General features: G+C 47.0%; 1 protein-coding gene across 9 annotated transcripts in view; it reads left to right on the top strand.

Annotated features, from left to right (window-relative positions):
- LOC101337293 (zinc finger MYM-type protein 5) overlaps window positions 1-22,512 on the top strand; it is a 91,488-nt gene that overhangs the window by 37,158 nt on the left and 31,818 nt on the right. For 7 of the 9 annotated variants that reach the window (XR_012327491.1, XM_073794918.1, XM_073794917.1 and 4 more), the window contains 3 exons: window positions 12,620-12,747; window positions 15,384-15,447; window positions 22,291-22,359. Coding sequence is in view for 7 of the 9 variants with exons in the window: in XM_073794918.1 (XP_073651019.1) it covers window positions 12,620-12,747; window positions 15,384-15,447; window positions 22,291-22,359 (261 nt within the window). In the remaining 2 variants the exon portion in view is untranslated. Of the gene's footprint in view, window positions 1-12,578; window positions 12,748-15,383; window positions 15,448-21,506; window positions 21,659-22,290; window positions 22,360-22,512 lie in introns of those variants that run through there. The other 2 variants (XM_019936951.3, XM_033843446.2) reach the window with 2 other exon arrangements.

The raw sequence follows: 22,512 nt of genomic DNA, 5'->3' as shown, positions 1-22,512 counted from the left end.
TTCAATTTTCTTAAATTTTCCAAGGCTTGATTTGTGACCCAATATGTGATCTATCCTGGAGAATGTTCCATGTGCACTTGAGAAGAAAGTGTATTCTACCATTTTTGGGTGGAATGTTCTATAAATATCTATTAGATCTATCTGGTCTATTGTGTCATTTAAAGCTTGTGTTTCCTTATTTATTTTCTGTTTGGATGACATGTCCATTGGTGTAAGTGGGGTGTTGAAGTCCCCTACTCTTATTGTATTACTGTTGATTTCTTCTTTCATGGTTGTTAGCATTTGCCTCATGTTTTAGGGTGCTCCTATGTTAGGTACATAAACATTTATAATTGTTATATCACCTTCTTGGATCGATCCTTTGATCATTATGTAGTGTCCCTCCTTATCTCTTGTAACAGTCTTTATTTTAAAGTCTATTTTATCTGATATGAGTGTTGCTACTGCAGCTTTCTTTTGATTTCCATTTTCATGGAATATCTTTTTCCATACCTTCACCTTCAGTCTGTATGTGTTCCTAGGTCTGAAGTGGGTCTCTTGTAGACAGCATATATATGGGTCTTGTTTTTGTATCAATTCAGCCAGTCTTTGTCTTTTGGTTGGAGCATTTAATCCATTTACATTAAAGGTTATTATCGATATGTATGTTCCTATTACCATTTTCTTAATTGTTTTGGGTTTGTTTTTGTGGGTCTTTTTCTTCTCTTGTGTTTCCCACTTAGAGAAGTTTCTGTAGCATTTGTTGTAAAGCTGGTTTGGTGGTGCTGAATTCTCTTAGCTCTTGTTTGTCTGAAAAGCTTTTGACTTCTCCATCGAATCTGAATGAGATCCTTGCTGGGTAGAGCAATCTTGGTTGTAGGTTTTTCTCTTTCATCACTTTAAGTATATTCTGCCACTCTCTTCTGGCCTGCAGAGTTTCCACTGAGAAATCAGCTGCTAACCTTATGGAGATTACTTTGTATGTTATTTTTTGTTTTTCCCTTGCTGCTTTTAATATTTTTTTCTTTGAATTTAATCTTTGTTAGTTTGATTAATTTGTGTGTTGGTGTGTTGCTCCTAGGGTTTATCCTGTATGGGACTCTTTGCTTCCTGGACTTGGGTGACTATTTCCTTTCCCATGTTAGGGAAGTTTTCAACTATAATCTCTTCAAATATTTTCTCAGACCATTTATTTTCCTCTTCTTCTTCTGGGACCCCTATAATTCGAATGTTGGTGCGTTTAGTGTTGTCCCAGAGCTCTCTGAGACTGTCTTCAATTCTTTTCATTCTTTTTTTCTTTATTCTGCTCCTTGGCAGTTATTTCCACCATTCTGTCTTCCTGCTCACTTATTCATTCTTCTGCCTCAATTATTTTAATATTGATTCCTTCTAGAGTATTTTTTTTAATTTATTTATTTTATTTATCTACTTTTGGCTGCATTTGGTCTTTGTTGATGTGCACGGGCTTCCTCTAGTTGTGGCAAGTGGGGGTTACTCTTCATTGTGGTGCACGGGCTTCTCATTGAAGTGGCGTCTCTTGTTGCGGAGCACGGGCTCTAGGCACACGGGTTTCAGTAGTTGTGGCACGCGGGCTCAGTAGTTGTGGCTCGTGGGTTCTAGAGTGCAGGCTCAATAGTTGTGGCGCATGGGCTTAGTTGCTCCACAGCATGTGGGATCTTCCCGGACCAAGGCTTGAACCCATGTACCCTGCATTGGCAGGCAGATTCTTAACCACTGTGCCACCAGGGAAGCCCTAGAGTAATTTTAATTTCAGTTGTTGTGTTGTTCATCTCTGTTTGTTTGTTCTTTAGTTCTTCTAGATCTTTGTTAAACATTTCTTGTATTTTCTCAATCTGTGCTTCCATTCTATTTCCGAGATTCTGGATCGTCTTTACTATCATTACTCTGAATTCTTTTTCAGGTAGATTGCCTATTTCCTCTTCATTTATTTGGCCTTGTAGGTTTTTATCTTGCTCTTTCATCTGTGACATATTTTTTTGCCATCTCTCTCTTTTTTTTTAATGAGTAGGATTGTGTCCCTGTTTTACTGTTTGTTTGGCCTGAGGCTTCCAACACTGGAGTTTGCAGGCTGTTGGGTAGAGCTGGGTCTTGGTGCTGAGATGAGGAACTCTGTGAAACCTCACTCCAATGAATATTCCCTGGAGTCTGAGGTTCTCTGTTAGTCCAGTGGTTTGCACTCGGAGGTCCCACCACAGGAGCTTCCCCCCAACCTCAGGCTCGCGAATCAAGATCCCGCAAGCCACGTGGGGCGGCAAAAAAAAAAAAAAAGAGAGAGAGAGAAATAACAAAGTAAAAAACCAAAATTAGACTAGGAAACTAACAGATATGTTAGAAAGAATGTAAAAATAAAAATATAGATGAATCAACAACCAGAAGGTACATCAGTACCACAATAGTAAAAAAGTGGAGGAGGGAAAGGAAAAAAAGAAAAAAAAAATGGTGGGGGGAAGGCCTTGGCTGTGGAGGGTGGGGCCTAAGGAAGGGCAAGGTTTGGGCAGTGGGCGGGGCCAATGCTCAGGGCCCACAGGGCTGGAAAAAGCCCTGGGAGCTATGGGGGCTGGGGCTTAGGCTCAAGGAACAGAAGGGGCCCAGGTGTGCCCCCCACCCTGGTCTCAGAGGTCAGGGACCTCACCTGGGAGCCCAGCAGGCTTCCTGGGCTCAAGTGCTCAGCGCAGATGCCCTCCTCTCCTCTCCTGCTCCTCCGGTCTGGGGTCTGGGAGGGTCCCTCCTGCCTGCCTCTCCTGATCTCCCTGGCCTCAGGGGCGCTGACCTTGTCTGGCTTCCATTTCTCCTCCACCCTCTGTCTCCCTACGTCCTACTAGTTCACTTGGGGGTTCCTCCCATCTCCTTGGGGGTCAGAGTCCCCCACCAGCGGCCGGCAGACACCCTAGTTGTGGGGAGACCTAACTCCACGTCTTCCCACACTGCCATCTTGACTCCACCCCCTAAGTATTTAATTTTGAAGGGTGCTAATGTAAGTGGTATTTTGTTTTTAATTTAAAATTCCACCTGTTCACTGCTGACATATAGGATAGCAAATGACCTTGTATCCTGCAACTTTGCTATAATGACTTTTTTTTTCTTTCTTTTTTTTTGGCCACATGGCATGTGGGATCTTAGTTCCCTGATCGAGGATCAAACCCGTGCCCCCTGCAGTGGAAGCTCAGAGTCTTAACCACTGGACCACCAGGAAATTCCCCAAAATATTTCTTTTTAATCCGTTGAAATGATTGTATGGTTTTTCTTCTTAAATTGATTCCATTTATTGACTGTGTTAGGTACTTTTCTAGGAGCTCAGGATACACTAATCAACAAAATATAAAAATTCCCACCTCCTTGGCCCCTTGAAGGGCAAAGAGGGGATGCTTCCTGTTTCTTCCCAGCTGAGGGACCATGGCCAGACCCTGGCAGACTACATGGCTCCTGCTGGCCATTCTGGTGACCTGGTACCTCATTTATGGAGCAAGAAAGAAAACCTTTATGAGTGTCCAGTAGTGTCTGCAACAGAAAGTAATGTGACAATCACAGTGTCTTTTGTGACCAACAAGTAGAACAGGGAAATGCCAAGTAGCTTCCATGTGGTTCATGTCCTTTTGCTCCAGAAGCAGCAGACTTCTGATCACATGGAGTCCCCCCTTTACACCGAGATGTGGGGACCACCTGTCAAAAGCTGGAGATACTAACTGTCTTTCAAGAAGGAGAGCTTTACAGCAAATCTAGTGCTACTTTTCAGTGTTTTTTTACTTTGGTTTGGAAAGTACAAAATTCTGAACAAACATTGCAACAGTGACAGCTAGCACTCCTGGAGCCCTCCAGTGGTTACTGTGTTTGAGGGTGTCCTGTAATGAGCAGTAATTCCCAGTAGAGGTTATAAATGTTTGTTGACACATACAGAAATAAAAATGCCTGCTGTCCTACTTTGTAGAGACACAAAGTAGAATAGAGGTGACCCGGGCTGGGGTGGAGGGAACGGTCTGTCATCGCTCAGTAGGGACAGAGTTTCTGTTTGGAACGAAGAAAAAGTTCTGGAGGTGGATTGTGATGATGGTCACACAAGAATATGGAGGTACCTAGTACCCCTGAACTGTGCCGTTAAAAATGATTAAGATAGGGGACTTCCCTGGCGGTCTCAGCGCTTTCACTGCTGAGGGCCTGGGTTCAATCCCTGGTCGGGGAACTAAGATCCTGCAAGCCACATGGCACAGCCAAAAGAGAAACAAACAAACAGAAACATGGATCCCCTTGGTAAAAAAAAAAAAAAAGAAAGAAAGAAAACAGCAATGAGATGCCACTATACACCTGTGAGAACAGCCAAACTCCATAACACTGAGGAACCCAAATGCCAGCAAACGCTGTTGAGGCTGTGCCGCTACAGGAACCTTCACCCGCGGCCCGTCGGGATGCAAACGGCACACCTGCTGTGCAAGACAGCCCGGCAGTTGTCTTGGTCTTTTCCTGCTGCTGCAACAGAATAAAGTAGACTTATAAACAACACAATTTTTTTTTCTCCCGGTTCTTGAGGCTGAAAGATCCAAGATCAAGGCACCAGCAGATATGGTGTTTGGGGGCGGCCCTTCCTGATTCAAAGCCAGAGGTCTTCTCACTGTGTCCTCACAAGGTAGACGGGGTCCCTTCTGTGGGGACGGTGAACCCCTTCACGTGGGCCCCATCCTCGTGACCTAACGACCTTCCAAAGCCCCACCTTCTAACACCCTCACTTTGGGGTTTACAACTTCAACGTATTCAGTTTCTGATTGCAGTTTCTACAGAGCTAACTACATTTTTTTTTTTTTTTTTTTTTGCGGTACGCGGGCCTCTCACTGCCGTGGCCTCTCCCGTTGCGGAGCACAGGCTCTGGACGCACGGGCTCAGCAGCCATGGCTTACGGGCCCAGCCGCTCTGCAGCATGTGGGATCTTCCCGGACCGGGGCACGAACCCGTGTCCCCTGCATCGGCAGGCGGACTCTCAACCACTGCGCCACCAGGGAAGCCCAGAGCTAACTACACTTTTATCATAGGACCCAACAAATGCTCTCCTTGGCATTTACCCAAATGAGTTGAAAACTTATGTCCACACAGAAACCTGAACAAAAACATTTATAGCAGCTTTATTCATAGCTGCTAAAGCTGAAAACTTGTCTTTCAGTAGATGAGTGGACAAACTGTAGTACATCCATACTGTGGAATGTTCTCAGTGCTGAAAAGAAATGAGCTATGAAACCGTGAAAAGACATGGAGAAAACCTAAGTGCATATTGCTAAGTGAGAGAAGCTGATCTGAAAAACCACACGCAGTGTGATTCCAACCATGTGACCTCCTGGAAAAGACAAAACTATGGAGACAGTGAAAAGATCAGGGGCTGCCAGGTGGAGCACAGAGGACTTTAGGGCAGTGAAACTCTTCTGCTTTATTCTAATGGTGGATACGTGTCATACAGGCACCAAAACCCACAGAACGTGCAACACCAGGAATGACCCCGAGTGTACACTGTAGACTCTAGGGATGAGGACGTCTCAGTGTAGGTTTACTTGTTGTAATAAAGGTCCCACTTTGTTTCATGGTGTCCATAGTGCAGAAGGCTTGTGGGCTCAGGGAGCACACGGGAAATGTCTGTATTTTCTGCTCAGTTGTGCTGTGAACCTAAAACTGCTCTGAGAAATAAAGTCTATCAACAAACACACACACGGTGGTTCCTCAAAAGCTAAACAGAGAATTACCCTGTGGCCCAGTCATTGGCCTCCCAGGTATGTATCCAGAAGAATTGAAAACAGGGATTTAAAGAGATAGTTGGACACTAAGTTACAATATTATTCACAGAAGGCAGAAACAACCCTAAGGTCCATGAGTAGTCGATGGATAGACAAAATGTGGTCCATCCACACGATGGAATATTTTTCAGCCACAAAAGGGCAGGCAGTTCTGTACATGTTACAACACGAACCTTGAAAATGTGCTCAGTGAAACAAGCCAGACACAAAAGGACAAGTATTTCACGAGTCCAGTCACATGGACCACCTAGAATAGTCACGTTCGTCGAGACAGAAAGGAAAATCGTGGTTACCAGGGACGAGGGAAGAACAAAACTGAGAGTTATTGCTAAGTGGGTGTTGGGTTTCTGTTTGGGATGATGAAGAATTTGGAAAGGGATGGTGGTGATGACTGCACAACATTGTGAATGTAATTAATACCACTGCACTGTACACTTGACATGATGAAAGTGGCAAATCTTAAGTTAAATATATTTTACCACAAATTTTTTAAAAGGGCAAAAGCACCACCTATTTCTCAAATTAGGGAAGATAAAATTCCCACACAAATAATACTGAGCATCTGTCAAAATTTTACTTGAATCATTAATCTGGATTTATATGAACAGTGATAAAAGGGATGCTGTCATGTGACTGCTAGATTATATGTAAAATCAGTGTTAATACGCTATAGCAAAATAAAACCAGAACCTTCGGGGTTATAGTCTTTACTAGTCAGGAAAAATTTATCACATTGTGTTATCCAGCTCAGGCTGCTGAAACCGAAGACCACAGTCTGGGTGGCTAACACAACAGACATTTATTCGTTCACAGTTTTGGAAGCTGGAAGCCAGAGACCAGGGTACCATCAGGATGGGTGCATGGTGAAGTCTGTCCTCCTGGCTTGCAGTGGCCGCCTTCTCACCATGTCCACACCAGGCCTCCTTGCTCTCCTGCCCCTTCCTGCTCTTGTGAAGCCATCAGGCCTACCGGGCCGAGGCCCCGCCCAGTGACCTCACCTCACCTTCATTCCCTCCTTAGAGGCCCCACCTCCAAACAGTCACACAGGGGGTCAGGGCTTCAACAGAACTTGGTGGGGGACACAATTCAGTCCATGGCACACATCTTACTAGTTTTTTACAAGTTAACCTTTTTTTTGGGGGGGGTGGTGAACATGCTACGTGGCTTGCAGGATCTCAATTCCCTGACCAGGGATTGAACCCAGGCCCTCGGCAGTGAAAGCCCGGAGTCCTAATCCCTGGACCACCAGGGAATTCCCAGGTTAATTTTTTTTGGGCTGCTTTGGGTCTTCATTGCTGCACGTGGGCTTTCTCTATTTGCGGCGAGTGGGGGCTGCTCTTCCTTACGGTGCACGGGCTTCTCACTGCGGTGGCTTCTCTTGTTGCGCAGCTCAGGCGCTAGGTGCGCGGGCTTCAGTGGTTGTGGCACGTGGCCCCTCATCATCTGTAAACAGCAATTTGTTATATTGCCGGAAGTAGAAGACACTAAGGCTAGCTCGTTGGAAAGTGCTAGAGCCGGATATTGTTATGTAATCACCTTTTTTTGTTTCCAAATTTTGGAAGATTTTCCTAAACAAAATAGATTATGGACATCTCTCCAGGTTAATTGATAAAGCTCTAATTCATTTTGATAGCTGAACGACTAATCCACAGTGCAAATGTTCTACAAATAATCTATTCCCCAATTATGGACTGACAGGGTTTTCTTCCAACTTTTTAGCACTGCAGGTGATGTGCTTTTATATCTTTGTGTATATATTTCTTGATATTGAAGCTCCAATTCCTATAAGATGGGTCCCAAGCAGGAATATCTAAACCAAGGGAAATAGATATTCTCATTTAAATGCTATGGCCACATCTCTTCATGAAGTTTGACAGTTTTAGGTGTAGTCCTGTACATATTTCTAACCTCGTTACGTCAAAACAACCCTAACAAGGGAGTTCCCTGGCGGACCAGTGGTTAAGTCTCTGTGCTTCCACTGCCAGGGGCACAGGTTTAATCCCTTGTAGGGGAACTAAGATTCCACATGCCAAATGGCGTGACCTAAAACAAACAAAACCCTAACGAGATTAAAAATGCTGATATCCTGTTGACAGCTGTTGACATCCCATGAAAAGGTGACAAGTATATTTCATGCCATGAACTTAATAACAAAGACTGCTCAAGCTCTGAAAATATAACCATATCTCTTTTGGTTTAGAGAAAATGTTAGTATTTTTCTGTTTTTTTTTTTTTTTTTTTAAAAAGCTCACACAGAACAACTAGGATGAAGAAAACAAAAATCCTCGGACGATATCTACAACCAAATTAGATGGTACAGCAACCCCAAGATCTCCAAAACACGAGCAGACAGCAGCGAGCCACCTAACGCTGCAAGAGGCAAATGGTATCAGCATGTGTGCCAGAGGGAGCAAGAGGAAGAAACAGGCCCAGAGAAAAGCAAAATCCCCAAAGACCAGTCGGTATTCCCAGGAAGGCCTGTGAGCCAACTTGAGAGCAGAATCTGAAACACCAGCGTTTTGTACCACGTGTTGTCAGTAAGATACAAAGGTGCTGAAAGAGACTGCCCCGCCAAACTCTCAAAACTAACCAGCCTAGTCTCTCTTCCTAGGAGTGTTAAAGATTTAAGCAGCTCAGGATCTAAGGAGGAAAATGAAAAAGAGAGTCCAGATAAAACAGGGTGGATTGCGAGGCAGTCCTTTTAGTCTCAGGTCAGCGGCCTTTTATTATTTAACTTTTCATAGAGGCAACAGAAGATGGCGCCATAGAGCTGTAAAGTCAGGAAAACAAATTACACCTCCCACCTTAAAGTTTGGGAAACTACTATAATGTAAGAATAAATAACTGAAACAGATCCATGCTGAATCTTACATAAGATTAATATTTTTTAAAAATAGAGAGTAAGAAACCAGATAAGTTCCCTAAAGAAAATAAAAGGAAGACATGCTTACAAAACAGACAGAAACAATGGCCAAGTGTTTCAAAACTAGTTAAAAGACATTAAAAATTATAAAGAATTGAAAAAACAATGTAAATAAGAACCAGAGAAAATCAGGGATGAAGTAACATAATTCAGAAAAGAAACATTTCAGGACCTTCTCTCGTGGTGCAGTGGTTAAGAATCTGCCTGCCAATGCAGGGGATACAGGTTTGAGCCCTGGTCCGGGAAGATCCCACATGCCATGGAGCAGCTATATATATATATATATATAATTCAAGAAAATTTTGTACCAAAATTTAAAAATTGAAAGGACAACACTCTGCATCTGGGAAAACTGACCCTGAATGACATACATGGAAACATATTTTTTAAATTGTTAGACTTTTTAAAAAAGAAATGAAAAAGGAAATAGTCTCTGGGTTCCAAAGTACAAGTAATGAAAGAAAACTGATTGTCACCAGACATTCTGTTTTTTTTTTTATTATTATTCATTTATTTATTTTTGGCTGCATTGGGTCTTCGTTGCTGTGCGCGGGCTTTCTCTAGTTGCGGCGAGTGGGGGCTACTCTTCGTAGCGGTGCACGGGCTTCTCATTGTGGTGGCTTCTCTTGTTGCAGAGCACGGTCTCCAGGCACGCGAGCTTCAGTAGTTGTGGCATGTGGGCTCAGTAGCTGTGGCTCGCAGGCTCTAGATCTCAGGCTCAGTAGTTGTGGTGCACGGGCTTAGTTGCTCCGTGGCATGTGGGATCTTCCCGGACCAGGGCTTGAACCCGTGTCCCCTGCATTGGCAGGCAGATTCTTAACCACTGCGCACCAGGGAAACCCCAAACACGTTTTTGAAAACTACTGTCAGTAATTATGTTGGTGTTAGTGTTGTTATTGTTATTCTAAGTCTGTTTTATGCATATTATGGGCTACAGCATAAGAGGAGTTTCTAATTATATCACTCCTAATGTCCTTGAGAATGAATATTTTCAGTGTGAAAAAAGAAGGCACAGATCCACAATAGAATAGGTTAAGTGAACACCTTTAGTCCTAAATTTGAATTGACAGTATTGGTATGAACTCAAGAAGTGTTTCCTCTTTGCAGGGGAGGGAGTATAGATGGAGACAGATTTCCCAGCTTTGTCTATTGAAGCGCAAGGACTGGATGACTGATTCCAGGTCTTGGGTGGGAAATGTACACCGTGAGCCTGGAGTGTCTTGTCACCCGAGGTAGTGAGGACCATAGTCGTGTTATGTTTAAAGTACTTGAAAGCTAAGTTGAAGAGGCTCCCACTTGACAAAGATAAGGCAATCTGAGCAGTAAATAAAATAATTTCCATAGACTGAAACACATCAGATATGTTTAAAACCATGAGCCCTTTATGATATTTCTTGTAAAAAAAACTGGTCACCTTTGATAGATATGAGGGCCTATTAGTTGTTGAATTGTAAGAGTTCGTCATATTTTCTGGATACTAGACCTTATTAGATATATGATTTGCAAATATTTTCTTGCATTCTATAGGTTGTCTTTTCACTTTCTTGACAATTGCCTTTGATACACAAGTTTTTAAAATTTTTTGTGTGTGTGTGGTACACGGGCCTCTCACTGCTGTGGCCTCTCCCTTTGCAGAGCACAGTCTCCGGACGCGCAGGCTCAGCGGCCATGGCTCACGGGCCCAGCTGCTCCACGGCATGTGGGATCTTCCCGGACCGGGGCACGAACCTGTGTCCCCTGCATTGGCAGGCGGACTTTCAACCACTGCGCCACCAGGGAAGCCCAAGTTTTTTTTAATTTTGATGAGGTTCAAGTTATTTAATCTTTCATTGCTCAGGTTTTGGTCATGAAGATCTACCAAGGTCATGAAGATTTACCCTACGTTTTCTACTGAAAGTTTTATAGTTTTAGCTCTTTTATTTAGGTCATTAATCCATTTTGAGTTAATGTGTTTTCTGAGTTAATTTTTGTATATAAACCACTTGTAAAAATGTACACATTTCATTGTTTCCCATATAGACATCCAGTAGTCCAAGAATCACTTGTTGAAGAAACTATTCTTTTCCCAAATTGCCAGAGAAATTAGCAAGAAAAAGCAAAAAACAAGGCATGGATGTACCTTGAGGACATTATGCTAGGTGAAGTAAGCCAGTTACAAAAAGTCAAATACTGTATAATTCCACTTATATGTCAAAAATCATAAAGACAGAAAGTAAATGGTGGTTACCAGGAGCTGGGGGAGGGGAGAATGGACAGATGGTATTTAATGGGGGGCAGAGTTTTAGTTTTACAAGGTGAAATACGGGGCTGGATGGTGGTGGTTTCATAACAATATAAATGTACTTAATACCATTGAACTGTACACTTAAAAATGGTAAATTATGGGAATTCCCTGGCTGTCAAGTGGTTAGGACTCCACACTTCCACTGCTGAGGGCGAGGCCAAAAAAATAAAAAGCTAAATTTTATGTCATGTGTATTTTACCACATAAAAAATTTTTTTAAGAAAGTTGTTTTTTTTGCGGTACGTGTGCCTCCCGCTGTTGTGGCCTCTCCCGTTGCGGAGCACAGGCTCCGGACGCGCAGGCTCAGCGGCCATGGCTCACGGGCCCAGCCGCTCCGCGGCACGTGGGACCTTCCCGGGCCGGGGCACGAACCCGTGTCCCCTGCATTGGCAGGCGGACTCCCAACCACTGCGCCACCAGGGAAGCCCCTTAAAAAAGTTTTTATGTGTCTGTTAAGAGATCCAAAAGGAAAAATTAGGGATAAGAAGGGTGAGGCAATATTTTTTTAAATAGTTGAGAATTTTCCAGTATTAAAGAAAGATATGAATTTCCAGAATGAAAAAGCATACTTAGTTCTGCACAAGATAATTAAAAGAAGTCCTCACAGCAAAAATCATAGTAAAGTGACAGAATATCTAAGACACAAAAATTTCCAAAAGAGAAATTAAAGTGTTTATACAAAAAAGTCAAATTATAATAATTATAAACTTCTCATTAGGTACAATACATATCTGAATATGATGCAATAGTATTTTTAATGTGCTGAGGAAAGATAATGGTCGACTTAGACCTCTATATCTACTTAAATGACGCCTCAAGAGTGAGAGCAGGGGCTTCCCTGGTGGCGCAGTGGTTGAGAATCTGCCTGCCAACGCAGGGGACACGGGTTCGAGCCCTGGTCTGGGAAGATCTCACATGCCGCGGAGCAACTAGGCCCGTGAGCCACAACTACTGAGCCTGCGCGTCTGGAGCCTGTGCTCCGCAACGAGAGGCCGCGATAGTGAGAGGTCCGCGCACTGCGATGAAGAATGGCCCCCGCTCGCCGCAACTAGAGAAAGCCCTCGCACAGAAACGAAGACCCAACACAGCCAAAAATAAATAAATAAATAAATGTTTTTTAAAAATTAAAAAAAAAAGAGTGAGAGCAAACACACACTTCCCATGACAGAGGCTGTGCGGTTTCCCCATTGCCCCTCACTGAAAGAACGAATACATGCGATATTTCAACAAGCAGGAATATTAAACAAGAACCAAAAAGTGGCATTCAGGAAGCATGGTAGAGAAAGAACATGTGCATAAAAGAAAAAAAAAAGGAGAAGAAAAAAGAAAGAAAGCATATGTGTATATATGCTGGAAAATATAAATAATCATGCACTGCATGAATTAAAAGTGTGATAAGAATCATGTCTAATTGGAGGAGAGTTAAATTAAGGCAACCCCTGTGGCAAGAGGTGTAGGCCATGGCCTGGCGGTCAGCCTCCGTGGCTGAGGAGGCCACCAGGCAGCGGTGACAGCAGTGACAGCGGGCGGGCCAGGATGACGTCACCCAGGTTGGTTAGGACTGATGGCCTCTCATCTCCAAATTTACCCTTTTGCCTCCCAGGTGAAATGGGTTGGGGTCCTTTGGTGTTTTTTCTCCTCCAGCCGGCACGACGCCGAGGCGGTCGGCAGGGGGCGCGGGAGAGCGCACTGCAGGAAGGAAAGAACTCGCACCGGCTGGATGTTTGACCTCCAGGCCCCGCGCTGTACGCGAGGCCGCCTGCAGCCCGGGGGTGAGTAGATTTCCAGAAAGTTCTGCTGGTGCCGCCCTAACGAGCATTCTCCGACACTCTGAGAGTTATGGTCACACCACACCCTACAGACCCTGCTGGTGAGGGGTCTTCCTGGGGGCTCTGCTTAGCCTTGAAGGTGGCAGCCGCTCCTCACGCTGTCACTCTGGTCTCGTCCCTCCTCGCCAGCCAGTTGCTGTCACCCCGCCTCCTGTTCTAGGAGTGAGTCACACCTCGAGGGCCAGGAGCTCTTCAGACCGTCCTCACTTCCCGTGCTTCCCAGACCCCCTCAGGTGTGGTGGCTCGTGACTGACTCACAGGAAGTTATTATAGTCACGGTGTGTTACAGAGAAAGGAGACAGGTGAAATCCACCCAGGGCGAAGTACGGGGGTCTAAAGGCAGATCTCCGGTTGTTCTCCCCATGTGGGAACATGGGGGCATTGCCTCCCCACCCCCGGGTGTGATACCCAACCAGGCATCTCACCACACTCCTGGTGTCTGTTTTTATTAGCCATCAATCACACTCTGCCCCTGTGGGCAGAATTAACTTCTAGTCTCCAGCCCTTTCTGGTGGCTGGGCTGATCCTCTGTCTCCACTTCCTCCTGAGCTTGGAACGGATGTGGCACAGCCAAAGCCCCCATCCTAAATCACACTCTCAGACTGTCTGGTGGCCAAAGCTCCAGGCAGACAAAGACTCCCCTTACTTCGTAGACCAAGAGATCAACTCCCAAGAGCTGAGGGTAAAGGCCAGACCTCCGTTCACTACACACCTGTTACAGTTTATAAATTTTTATAATACTTTATTAGTTGGAATATTTATAGAGAGAATCTTTGTATTAGTAATTTCCTAATTCTGAGATAGTTTCTAGAGAAAAAAAATCAATTATTTCTCTTTAGTTACCAGTTTTCAAGATGATGAATTATTTTACAATTATCCTTCTAAGGGATTATTTTATTAGGATGTGATTAACTCAGGGATTAAAACATACATGATGGTTTTAATCCTCTGTAGTTATCATTTATTGATGGTCATAATGTGTCACCCTGGTCATTTCAGCTTTGCTCCTAAGCCCTTTCGCTATGATCTGAGTCAACCTTCATGTTTCCTTGCTCTCTGTTATGACAAGATGTTCCAGGATCATCTGATACATTTCCTGCCCCACACCTGATGCAGTCATTTCTCCAGGGAGCCTGAGGGTTTTTTGGGGGGTTTTTAGTGTGTGTGGTGTTGTTTCTTTTTGCGGTATGCAGGCCTCTCACTGTTGTGACCTCTCCTGCTGCGGAGCTCCAGACGCTCAGGCTCAGCGGCTCCGGACGCGCAGGCTCAGCAGCCACGGCTCACGGGCCCAGCCGCTCCGCGGCATGTGGGATCTTCCCGGACCGGGGCACGAACCCACGTCCCCTGCATTGGCAGGCGGACTCTCAACCATTGCACCACCAGGGAAGCCCGGAGCCTGGGCTTTTTAGTGGAAAACGATTTTAGTGTGACTCGAGCCTCACCAGCGGCACATGGCAGAGGTGATGGATATTACCCTCTTAATTATTATTATATAAGGACCCCTCTTAGCAGACTGCAGAGATATTCTCTTTGCTTGCTCAGTGAAATGAGCGCTTATTTGGGGGGAACCTACATGGCCAGGACTCGTGGGCCACCTCCAGGATTTCCAGACAGCTTCTAGCTGACAGCCAGCAAAAAGCTGGGGCCCTCAGTCAGACAGCCTTCAGAAAATGAATGCTGTAAATGCCTGAATGACCTTGGAAGTGGGGTCTTCCCCAGTCACGCCTACAGGTGAGAATGCAGCCTCCCCGGCCCCCGATCCCTAACTGTAGCCTCGTGAGACCCCGAAGCAGAGGACTCAGCTAAGTCCTACCTGGGTTTCCAACCCAAAGACACGGGGGAATAATCATTGCGTTCTTTTTAATTAAAAAATATATAATTTCATAGTTTTGGATAACAGAAGTCCAAAATCAGTTTACCGGGCCAAACGCGAGGTGTTGGCGGGGCTGCGTTCCCTCTGCAGGTTCAGGCCCAAACCCATTCCTTACCACTTCCAGCTTCTGGCGGGCACCGCGCACCTTCACTTGGAGCCACCGCATTCCAACGTTTACCTCCATGGTCACGTTGCTTTCTTCTCTCTGTGTGTCAGATCTTACACGGATCCCTCGTATAAGGATATATGTGACTGCACTTAGGGCCCTCACTGATTCTCCGATAATCTGCCTAACTCAAGACCCTTAATTCAATTACTTTTGCAAACCTTTGCCGTATAAAGAAACAGTTACAGACTGCAGGGATTAGAAACTGATATCTTTGGGAGACATTATTCAGTCTACTACAGTTAGTGAGACCCATTTGAAGTTGGCTCATGTGTACTTTTTAAAAACTTTTTATTCAAGTTTTTTTTTTTTTAATTACACAGTATTCAGGTTGTCTGTCTCTCCATGTGTGAGTTTTGGCAGGTTGTGTCTTTCAAGGAATTGGTCTATTTCAAGTAGGTTATGCCCAAATTTAATTGGTTTCTGCTCTAATTCTTATTTCTTGTTTTCTGCTTACTTTTTATTTAATGTGCTTTTCTTTTTCTAGTTTCCTTAGATGGAAACTTCTTTGACTAATTGTAGATCTTTCTTCTTTTCCAGCATATGCGTTCAGTGCTATAAATTTCACTCTAAGTACTACGTTCACTGTATCCCACAAATTTTGGTAAGTTGTATTTCCATTTTCATTTAGTTCAAAATACTTTAGTTTCTTTTGGGATTTCTTCTTTGACTCATGTTATCTAAAAGTGTGTTGTTTAGTCCCCGTTTGTTTGGGGATTTTTCCAGTTATCTTTCTGTTATTTAATTCTAGGTTAATTACACTGTGGTCTAAGATCAGACACTGTAGAATTTCTATTCTTTTAAATTTAAGGTGTGTTCAATGACCCAGAAAGTGATCTACCCATATGAGCTTGGGAAGAATGTACACGTTAAGAGCTGTAAGTCTTCTTGGAAAATCGACTTATTAATGCCCTTCTTTACCCCTTTTTTTTTTTCCCAATATTTATTTATTTGGCTGCGCCTGGTCTTAGTTGCGGCCCTCGGGATCTTAGTTGTGGCATGTGTGTTCTAGTCCCCTGACTAGGGATTGAAACCGGCCCCCACTGGGAGCATGGAGTCTTTTTTTTTTTTCACATCTTTATTGGAGTATAATTGCTTTACAATGGTGTGCTAGTTTCTGCTTTATAACAAAGTGAATCAGCTATACACACACATATATCCTCATATCTCCTCCCTCTTGCGTCTCCCTCCCACCCTCCCTATCCCACCCCTCTATGTGGTCACAAAGCACAGAGCTGATCTCCCTGTGCTATGTGGCTTCTTCCCACTAGCTATTTTACATTTGATAGTGTATATATGTCCATGCCCCTCTCTTGCTTCGTCCTAGCTTACCCTTCCCAAGTTCATTCTCTACGTCTGGAAGCACGGAGTCTTAACCACTGGACCATCAGGGAAGTCCCTACCCCTGTCTTTTGCCTTTTGGTATGCCTTATATGTCTCGATTGCCAGACATAATATGCTGGGTGAAAGGAACTGCTGTGATTAGGCCCTTTGTAATGAGGTGGGGAGAGAGGGGAAGCCATCCAAAGCCCTATGACTGGGTCTTGGTCTTAAGGAGCCTGTGAACTGGGGACTGTGAACTTCACAAGCGTTTTCTGTTGTTTTATTTCTTCACATTTCCCGGGAGAGGATGGTCAGGGTGGGCTGGAGTTGGATATTTGCCTTCTCTCAGGTGAGAGGCCAGAGGGGGCTGAAGCTGGGTGTTTCCCTTCCCCCAGGTCAGGTTAGGCTCTGGTTACATAGTTTCTCCTGAGGGCAGGTTGTTAAAAAGAACGGTGTGCTCTGGCTTCAAAACAGTTCCCTTTCCCTGCCCACTGCAGGAAGCAAGAAGGGATTTTTCCTGATATTTACTGTAAGAACCTGGTCAAGCTCCTGGATGTAAAACTCACAGAACTGTGCCCACCCCCTTCCCCGACTGGGTCCTCTTCAGCTTTTTAACTCTCAAAATTATCCACACTGAGGGACTTCCCTGGTGGTCCAGTGGTTAAGAAGCTGCCTTCCAACACAGGGGACACAGGTTCTTTCGGGGAACTAAGATCCCACATGTTGCCAGGCAACTAAGCCCGCGCGCCACAACTAGAGAGTCCACGCAGCCAAAAATAAAAATAAATAAATATTAAAAAAAAATTATCCACACTGAGCCTCCAGCCACTCTTCAGGTTTTCCGACCATAGCACTGGTTCCCATGGGCAGTTCCACTCCCGGTCTTGCTCCGGCCAACCAGGGCTCCCTGTGTTGGACGGTCTGTTCCTCCAGTCCTGAGGGATGTGGTTTGCCTTGTGTCCTCAACTCACTTATGGATCCTGGTAGAGTTGTCGATTTTTCGGTCTATTTAGCTTTTCATTTGTTTTTAGGACAAAGTGGCAACTTCCAAGTGCCTTAGATGTGGAATCAGAAATTGAACCCTGACATTCTTCCTTGTAGTTTTGATTTACTGTGCTCTAGTGATTACTGATATTGAGCATCCTGTCATGTGCTATTGGCAACTTGTATATCTTCTTTGGAGAAATGTCTATTTATGTCCTTTGCCAGTTTATAATTGGGCTGTTTTTTGCTACTGAGTTTCAGGAGTTCTCTATATATTCTGGATATTAATCCCTCACAGATACATGATTTGCAAATATTTTCTCTCTTTCTGTGAGTTGCCTTTTTACTCTGTTGATAGTGTCTTTTGATGCCCCCCAAATTTAATTTTCATGAAGTCCAGTTTGCTTTATCTTTTGTTACCTGTGTTTTTGGTGTCATATCCAAGAAATGATTGCCAAATCAATATTGTGAAGCTTTTACACAATGTTGTTTTCTAAGAGTTTTAGCTCTTACATTTAGGTTTTGATCCATTTTGAGCTAATTTTCTATGTGTTGTTGGGTAATGGTCTAGCTTCATTTTTCTGCATGTGAATATCTGGTTTTCCCAGCACCATTTATTGTAAACACTCTTCTTTTGTCATTGAATGGTCTTGGCACCCTTGTCAAAAATCATTGACAATGTATGACTGAGTTTATTTCTGGATTCTGGATTCTGTTGCATTGTTCTATATGTCTAACTTTGTGCCAGTGTCACACTGTTTTCTGTTTGTTTTTTTAATTGAAGTATGTTGATTTACAATGTTTTGTTAATTACTCTGTACAGTAAGGTGATTCAGTTATACATATATATGTTTTTTTAAATATTCTTTTCCATTACGGTTTATCACAGGATATTGAATATAGTTCTCTGTGCTATACAGTAGGACCTTTTTGTTTATCCATTCTATATATAAAAGCTTACATCTGTTAACACCAACCTCCCACTCTATCCCTCCCTCAACCCCCTCCCCCTTGGCAACCACCAGTCTGTTCTCTATGTCTGTGATTCTATTTCTCCTTCATAGATAGGTTCATTTGTGTCATTTCTAAAAATTTTTTTATTTATTTTTGGCTGCGTCGGGTCTTAGTTGCAGCATGTGGGATCTTCGTTGAGGCATGCAATATCTTTCATTGCTGCACGCAGGCTTTCTCTAGTTGCAGAGAGCGGGGGTTACTCTTCATTGCGGTGCACGGGCTTCTCATTGCGGTGGTTTCTCTTGCTGCAGAGCACAGGCTCTAGGCATGCGGGTCTCAGTAGTTGTGGCTCTCGGGCTCTAGAGCACAGGCTCAGTAGTTGTGGCGCATGGGCTTAGTTGCTCCGTGGCATGTGGGATCTTCCCGGACCAGGGCTCGAACCCGTGTCCCCTGCATTGGCAGGTGGGTTCTTAACCACTGTGCCACCAGGGATGTCTGGTTACTGAACTTTTATAGTAAGTTTTGAAGTCAGGAAGTGTCAGTCATCCAGCTTTCTTCTTTTCCAAGATTGTTTTGACACTTTGGAGTCCCTTGAGACTCCATATGAATTTCAGAATGGATTTTTCTATTTCTGTAAAAATGTCACTGAGATTTTGATAAAGATTGCATTAAATCTACAGATTGCTTTGGGTAACACTGACATCTTAACAATATTAAGTCTTCCAATCCGTGACCATAGGATGTCTATTTATTTATGTCTTTTTAAATTTACTTCAGCAATGTTTTGTAGTTTTCATTGTATGAGTCTTTCATCTACTTGATTATGTTCGTTAGGTATTTTATTCTTTTTGATTCTACTGTAAATGGAATTATTTTTTTGTTGTTGTTGTTTTGGCTGCACCGTGCCACTTGCGGGATCTTAGTTCCCCGACCCAGGATTGAACCCAGGCGACCACAGTGAAAGCGTCAAGTTCTAACCACTGGACTGCCAGGGAATTCCCTGGAATTTTTTTCTTAATATCCTTTACAGGTTGTTCACTGTTAGTGTACAGAAATGCAACTGATTTTTGGGGTTTGAGTTCGTACTCTGTTACTCTGCTGAATTCATTTATTAGTTTTTTAAAAAATTATTTAATTTATTTTTGGCTGCATTGGGTCTTAGTTGCGGCACGTGGGATCTTTGTTGAGGCATGCAGCATCTTTTGTTGCCGCATGCAGGCTCTTCATTGTGGGGCGCGGGGCTTCTCTCTAGTTGTGGCCTGCAGGCTCCAAGGCACATGTAGTTTGTGGCACACAGGCTCTCTAGTTGAGGTGCACAAGCTCAGTAGTTGTGGCATGCAGGCGTAGTTGCCCCTCGGTATGTGGGATCTTAGTTCCCTGACCAGGGATGGAACCCGCGATCCGTGCATTGTAAGGTGGATCCTTTACCACTGGACCACCAGGCAAGTCCCCATTTGTTAGTTCTAAAAGCTTTTTTTCTGGAGTCTTTAGGGTTTTGTGTATGTAAGATTATATGATCTGCAAAGAGAGATCATTTTACTTCTTCCTTTTCAATTTGGATATCTTTCCTTTCTTTTTCTTACCTAATTGCTCTGGTTAGAACTTCCAGTACTATGTTTAATAGTAGTGGTGAAAGTGGCATGCTTGCCTTGTTCCCGTTCCTAGAGGAAAAGCTTTCAGTCCTTTACCATTGAGAATGATGTTAGCTGAGGTTTTTCATACATGACTTTTATTCTGTGGTGGTAGTTTCCTTCTCTTCCTAGTTAGTTGAGTGGTTTTATCATGAAGGGTGTTTCTGCATTTTCTGAATCAAGATGGTCTTGACGGTACAGTAAGTACCACAGGACTTAGATTACACGGGACTCTCATCAATCCATTAACAGTGCTTTTGTCTTCGTTGATCTGTGTCTGTCACTCAGTAAACCCGTGCCTTTACCAGTCTCCAGAAGAAATAATCAAAGGGGGCTCAATCTGTTTTTAAAAAAGAAGGAAAATCATGTTAGCCGTATTTCCAGAAATCATGGTCATACGGTGTTTCACCAACTTCTATTAAAACCAACAGTGTCGGCTGCAGTCCCACCGCCTGCCGCCAGGGCCGCCTCCCCGCTCACCTCCTACGTGACACCTCGGGACCCGCACAGCCCGTGATGTGCGCCCGGGACATAGGTGGTAGACGACGAACAAAAGCAGAGACCCGCCGCCCAGGTGGCTCCTTGGTCGGAGCTCGCCCGACCCGGCCCAGCCCGGTCCGCACCTGCGCTCCCTCCCGCCGCGGAGCCGGCCCGGGGCCTCGTCCGCCTGGGGGCCGACGAGGGCAGAGGCTCGGGGGCCGGCCCAGCCCTTCCGACAGGCGGGCGCCCCGCTCGTGGACCCGCAGCCGCCTCCATCTTGGCTGGCGGAGGCGGGAGCGGCATCCGGGCCGGGCCCCGTCGCGCCGGCCGGGGCCAGGTGTGGAGCCGGCAGAGGGCGCTGTCCTCGCGTCCGGGCGGCGGGACCCAGCCCGGGCCGGGACGAGTCGGAGTTGCCCCGAGTTCCGCCCGCGGCCCCGACAAGATGGAGGACGTCGTCTCCTCCCGCAGCCATGACGGGAGCGAGGGACGCCTCCCCACCAGGCTGAGGCGAGGGAGAGCGCTTCCAGCCTTCGGAGCGCGCGGGCACCCCCGCCGCCGGCCTCTCGGCCCCCGGCTCCCGCCCGCGTCACCGCAGCCCCTGCCCGCTCGGCCCTCACGGGGCTCCCAGACACTGGACAGGGAGGGGGTGGGGGACATCGAGGCCGCGGCGATCCTCGGGCGGCGTCCCTCGCAGACGCTGCGGGGGCAGACGCTGCGGGGGCAGGCGGCCCGGCTCAGGCCCTCGGGCCACCTGGGGCCAAGCCAAGGCAGGTGCAGCGGGCACGCGCGTCTGCGACCCGACTCTCACGGGTCGGGCCGGGGTGGAGCCGGAAAGGAGGAGGTGGGGGTGGAATAGAGGTGCGGGGGTGTGGCCTGCGCCTGATGGACGGGGCGTCGGACCACCCCCTCGAGGGGGGGTCCTGGAGGCAGGTGGGCGCAGCCAATGGGCGGGCCCGAGCCGCCCGGCCCGCCCTCCCCTGCCCCCAATGAGGGCGTGGGGGGCGGGGCCTTCCGGGCCGCGCCGCGCCGCTGCAGTCGCAGCGTCCGTCTCCTCACCAGCGCTAAAGCCGGGACTGGACGGAGCGGAGTTGCGCTTGTTGCCCAAGGCGCGGGATCTGGGGGCGGGGAGGTTCGTTCCGCGAAGCCGCAGCCAGAACCGGGTGAGGCTTGTCTCCGCCTAGGCTCCAGCCCAGGGCCGCCGACAGTGGGGGTGGCCGGGAGCGGCGCAGCCTCCGGAGGCGGAGGCGGAGGCGCCGGGAGGCGGAGATGGGTGAGGGCGGCCCCCGGAGCCTCCCACTGACGCGGGACAGGCGCCCCGCGGCGCGGCCGCCGTCGCCGCTAGCGCGTCGGCGTCTCGGGCTGCCGGCGGCTCCGCTGATGTCCTAGGCGCCTTGGCGGGCGGCCCGCGGGCTGCGGGGGTGCTGGCGCGGCCGCGAGGGCCGGGTGAGGCGGCCGCCGGCGGGTGGGGTCGCTCGGGGCCGCCCGGGCCGGGGGCCGGCGGCGGGGGGGAGGGGCGCCTCCGTGGGTGCTCGGGGCAGCGCTCGCACCGTCCTGGCGGCGGCGACGGCGCGAGGTCCCCAAGTTTGGCGGCGAGGGCGCGGAACCCCCGCGCCGGTCCCCTCCTCTGCCGCCGGGGCCGCGGCGCGCCGCGTCTTCTCGTCACAGTTTATCTGGGCGAGTTTCTAATGGCGGACGCGGAGCGGGCAGGTCTCGGGCTCCGGGCCAGTGCGGGGGTTTCCGCCCCGCGGCGACGCGAGTTGCCCGCGAGTGGGTCCGGGCGCGACGGGGACGGCGGAGGGTGGGCAGCATCGGGGGCTAGGATTCCCCGCTGGCGTCCAGATTGCGCTCGCCCTCCACCTCCCTCCTGTTGTTCATAGGGACCGTGTAGTCTCTTGTGGTCGTGGCGGGGCCTTGCTGTTTGTACCTGGCGTCTCGGCGGCATTGCGTTGGGGGAGGGGGGGAGAGCGCGGAGACGCCTTGACCTCTTGTCCCTTTGCTCCGTCTCGCTGGTGGTTACGAGCCGGTGCTGCGTCCAGGTTGGCTAGCACTAAATCATTTGTCATTCTTCGTTCTAGGACCAGGAATCGCCTTCAGGCCAGTCTGGTGGACGTTTGTCTGAAGCTGAGGAGGACCGCGCCGCCACTGTGAGTAGTTGTCCCCGCGTTTCTGTCCAGTACCGTGAGCGCCGCGCCAGGGTGCGCCTCTGTGGCGCTTGCCTTTCTTTCTCTTACCTTCAGCGGGTTTCTGGGGCGGGCCCTGTCGCCAGAGCCAGGCCAGGCTGAACCCTGGGAACGCAC

Source organism: Tursiops truncatus, chromosome 18 (assembly GCF_011762595.2).
Source record: "Tursiops truncatus isolate mTurTru1 chromosome 18, mTurTru1.mat.Y, whole genome shotgun sequence".
NCBI classification, from domain to species: Eukaryota; Metazoa; Chordata; class Mammalia; order Artiodactyla; family Delphinidae; genus Tursiops; species Tursiops truncatus.
Note: the sequence above shows the minus strand (reverse complement) of the source record. Positions and strands in the feature narration are given on the sequence as shown.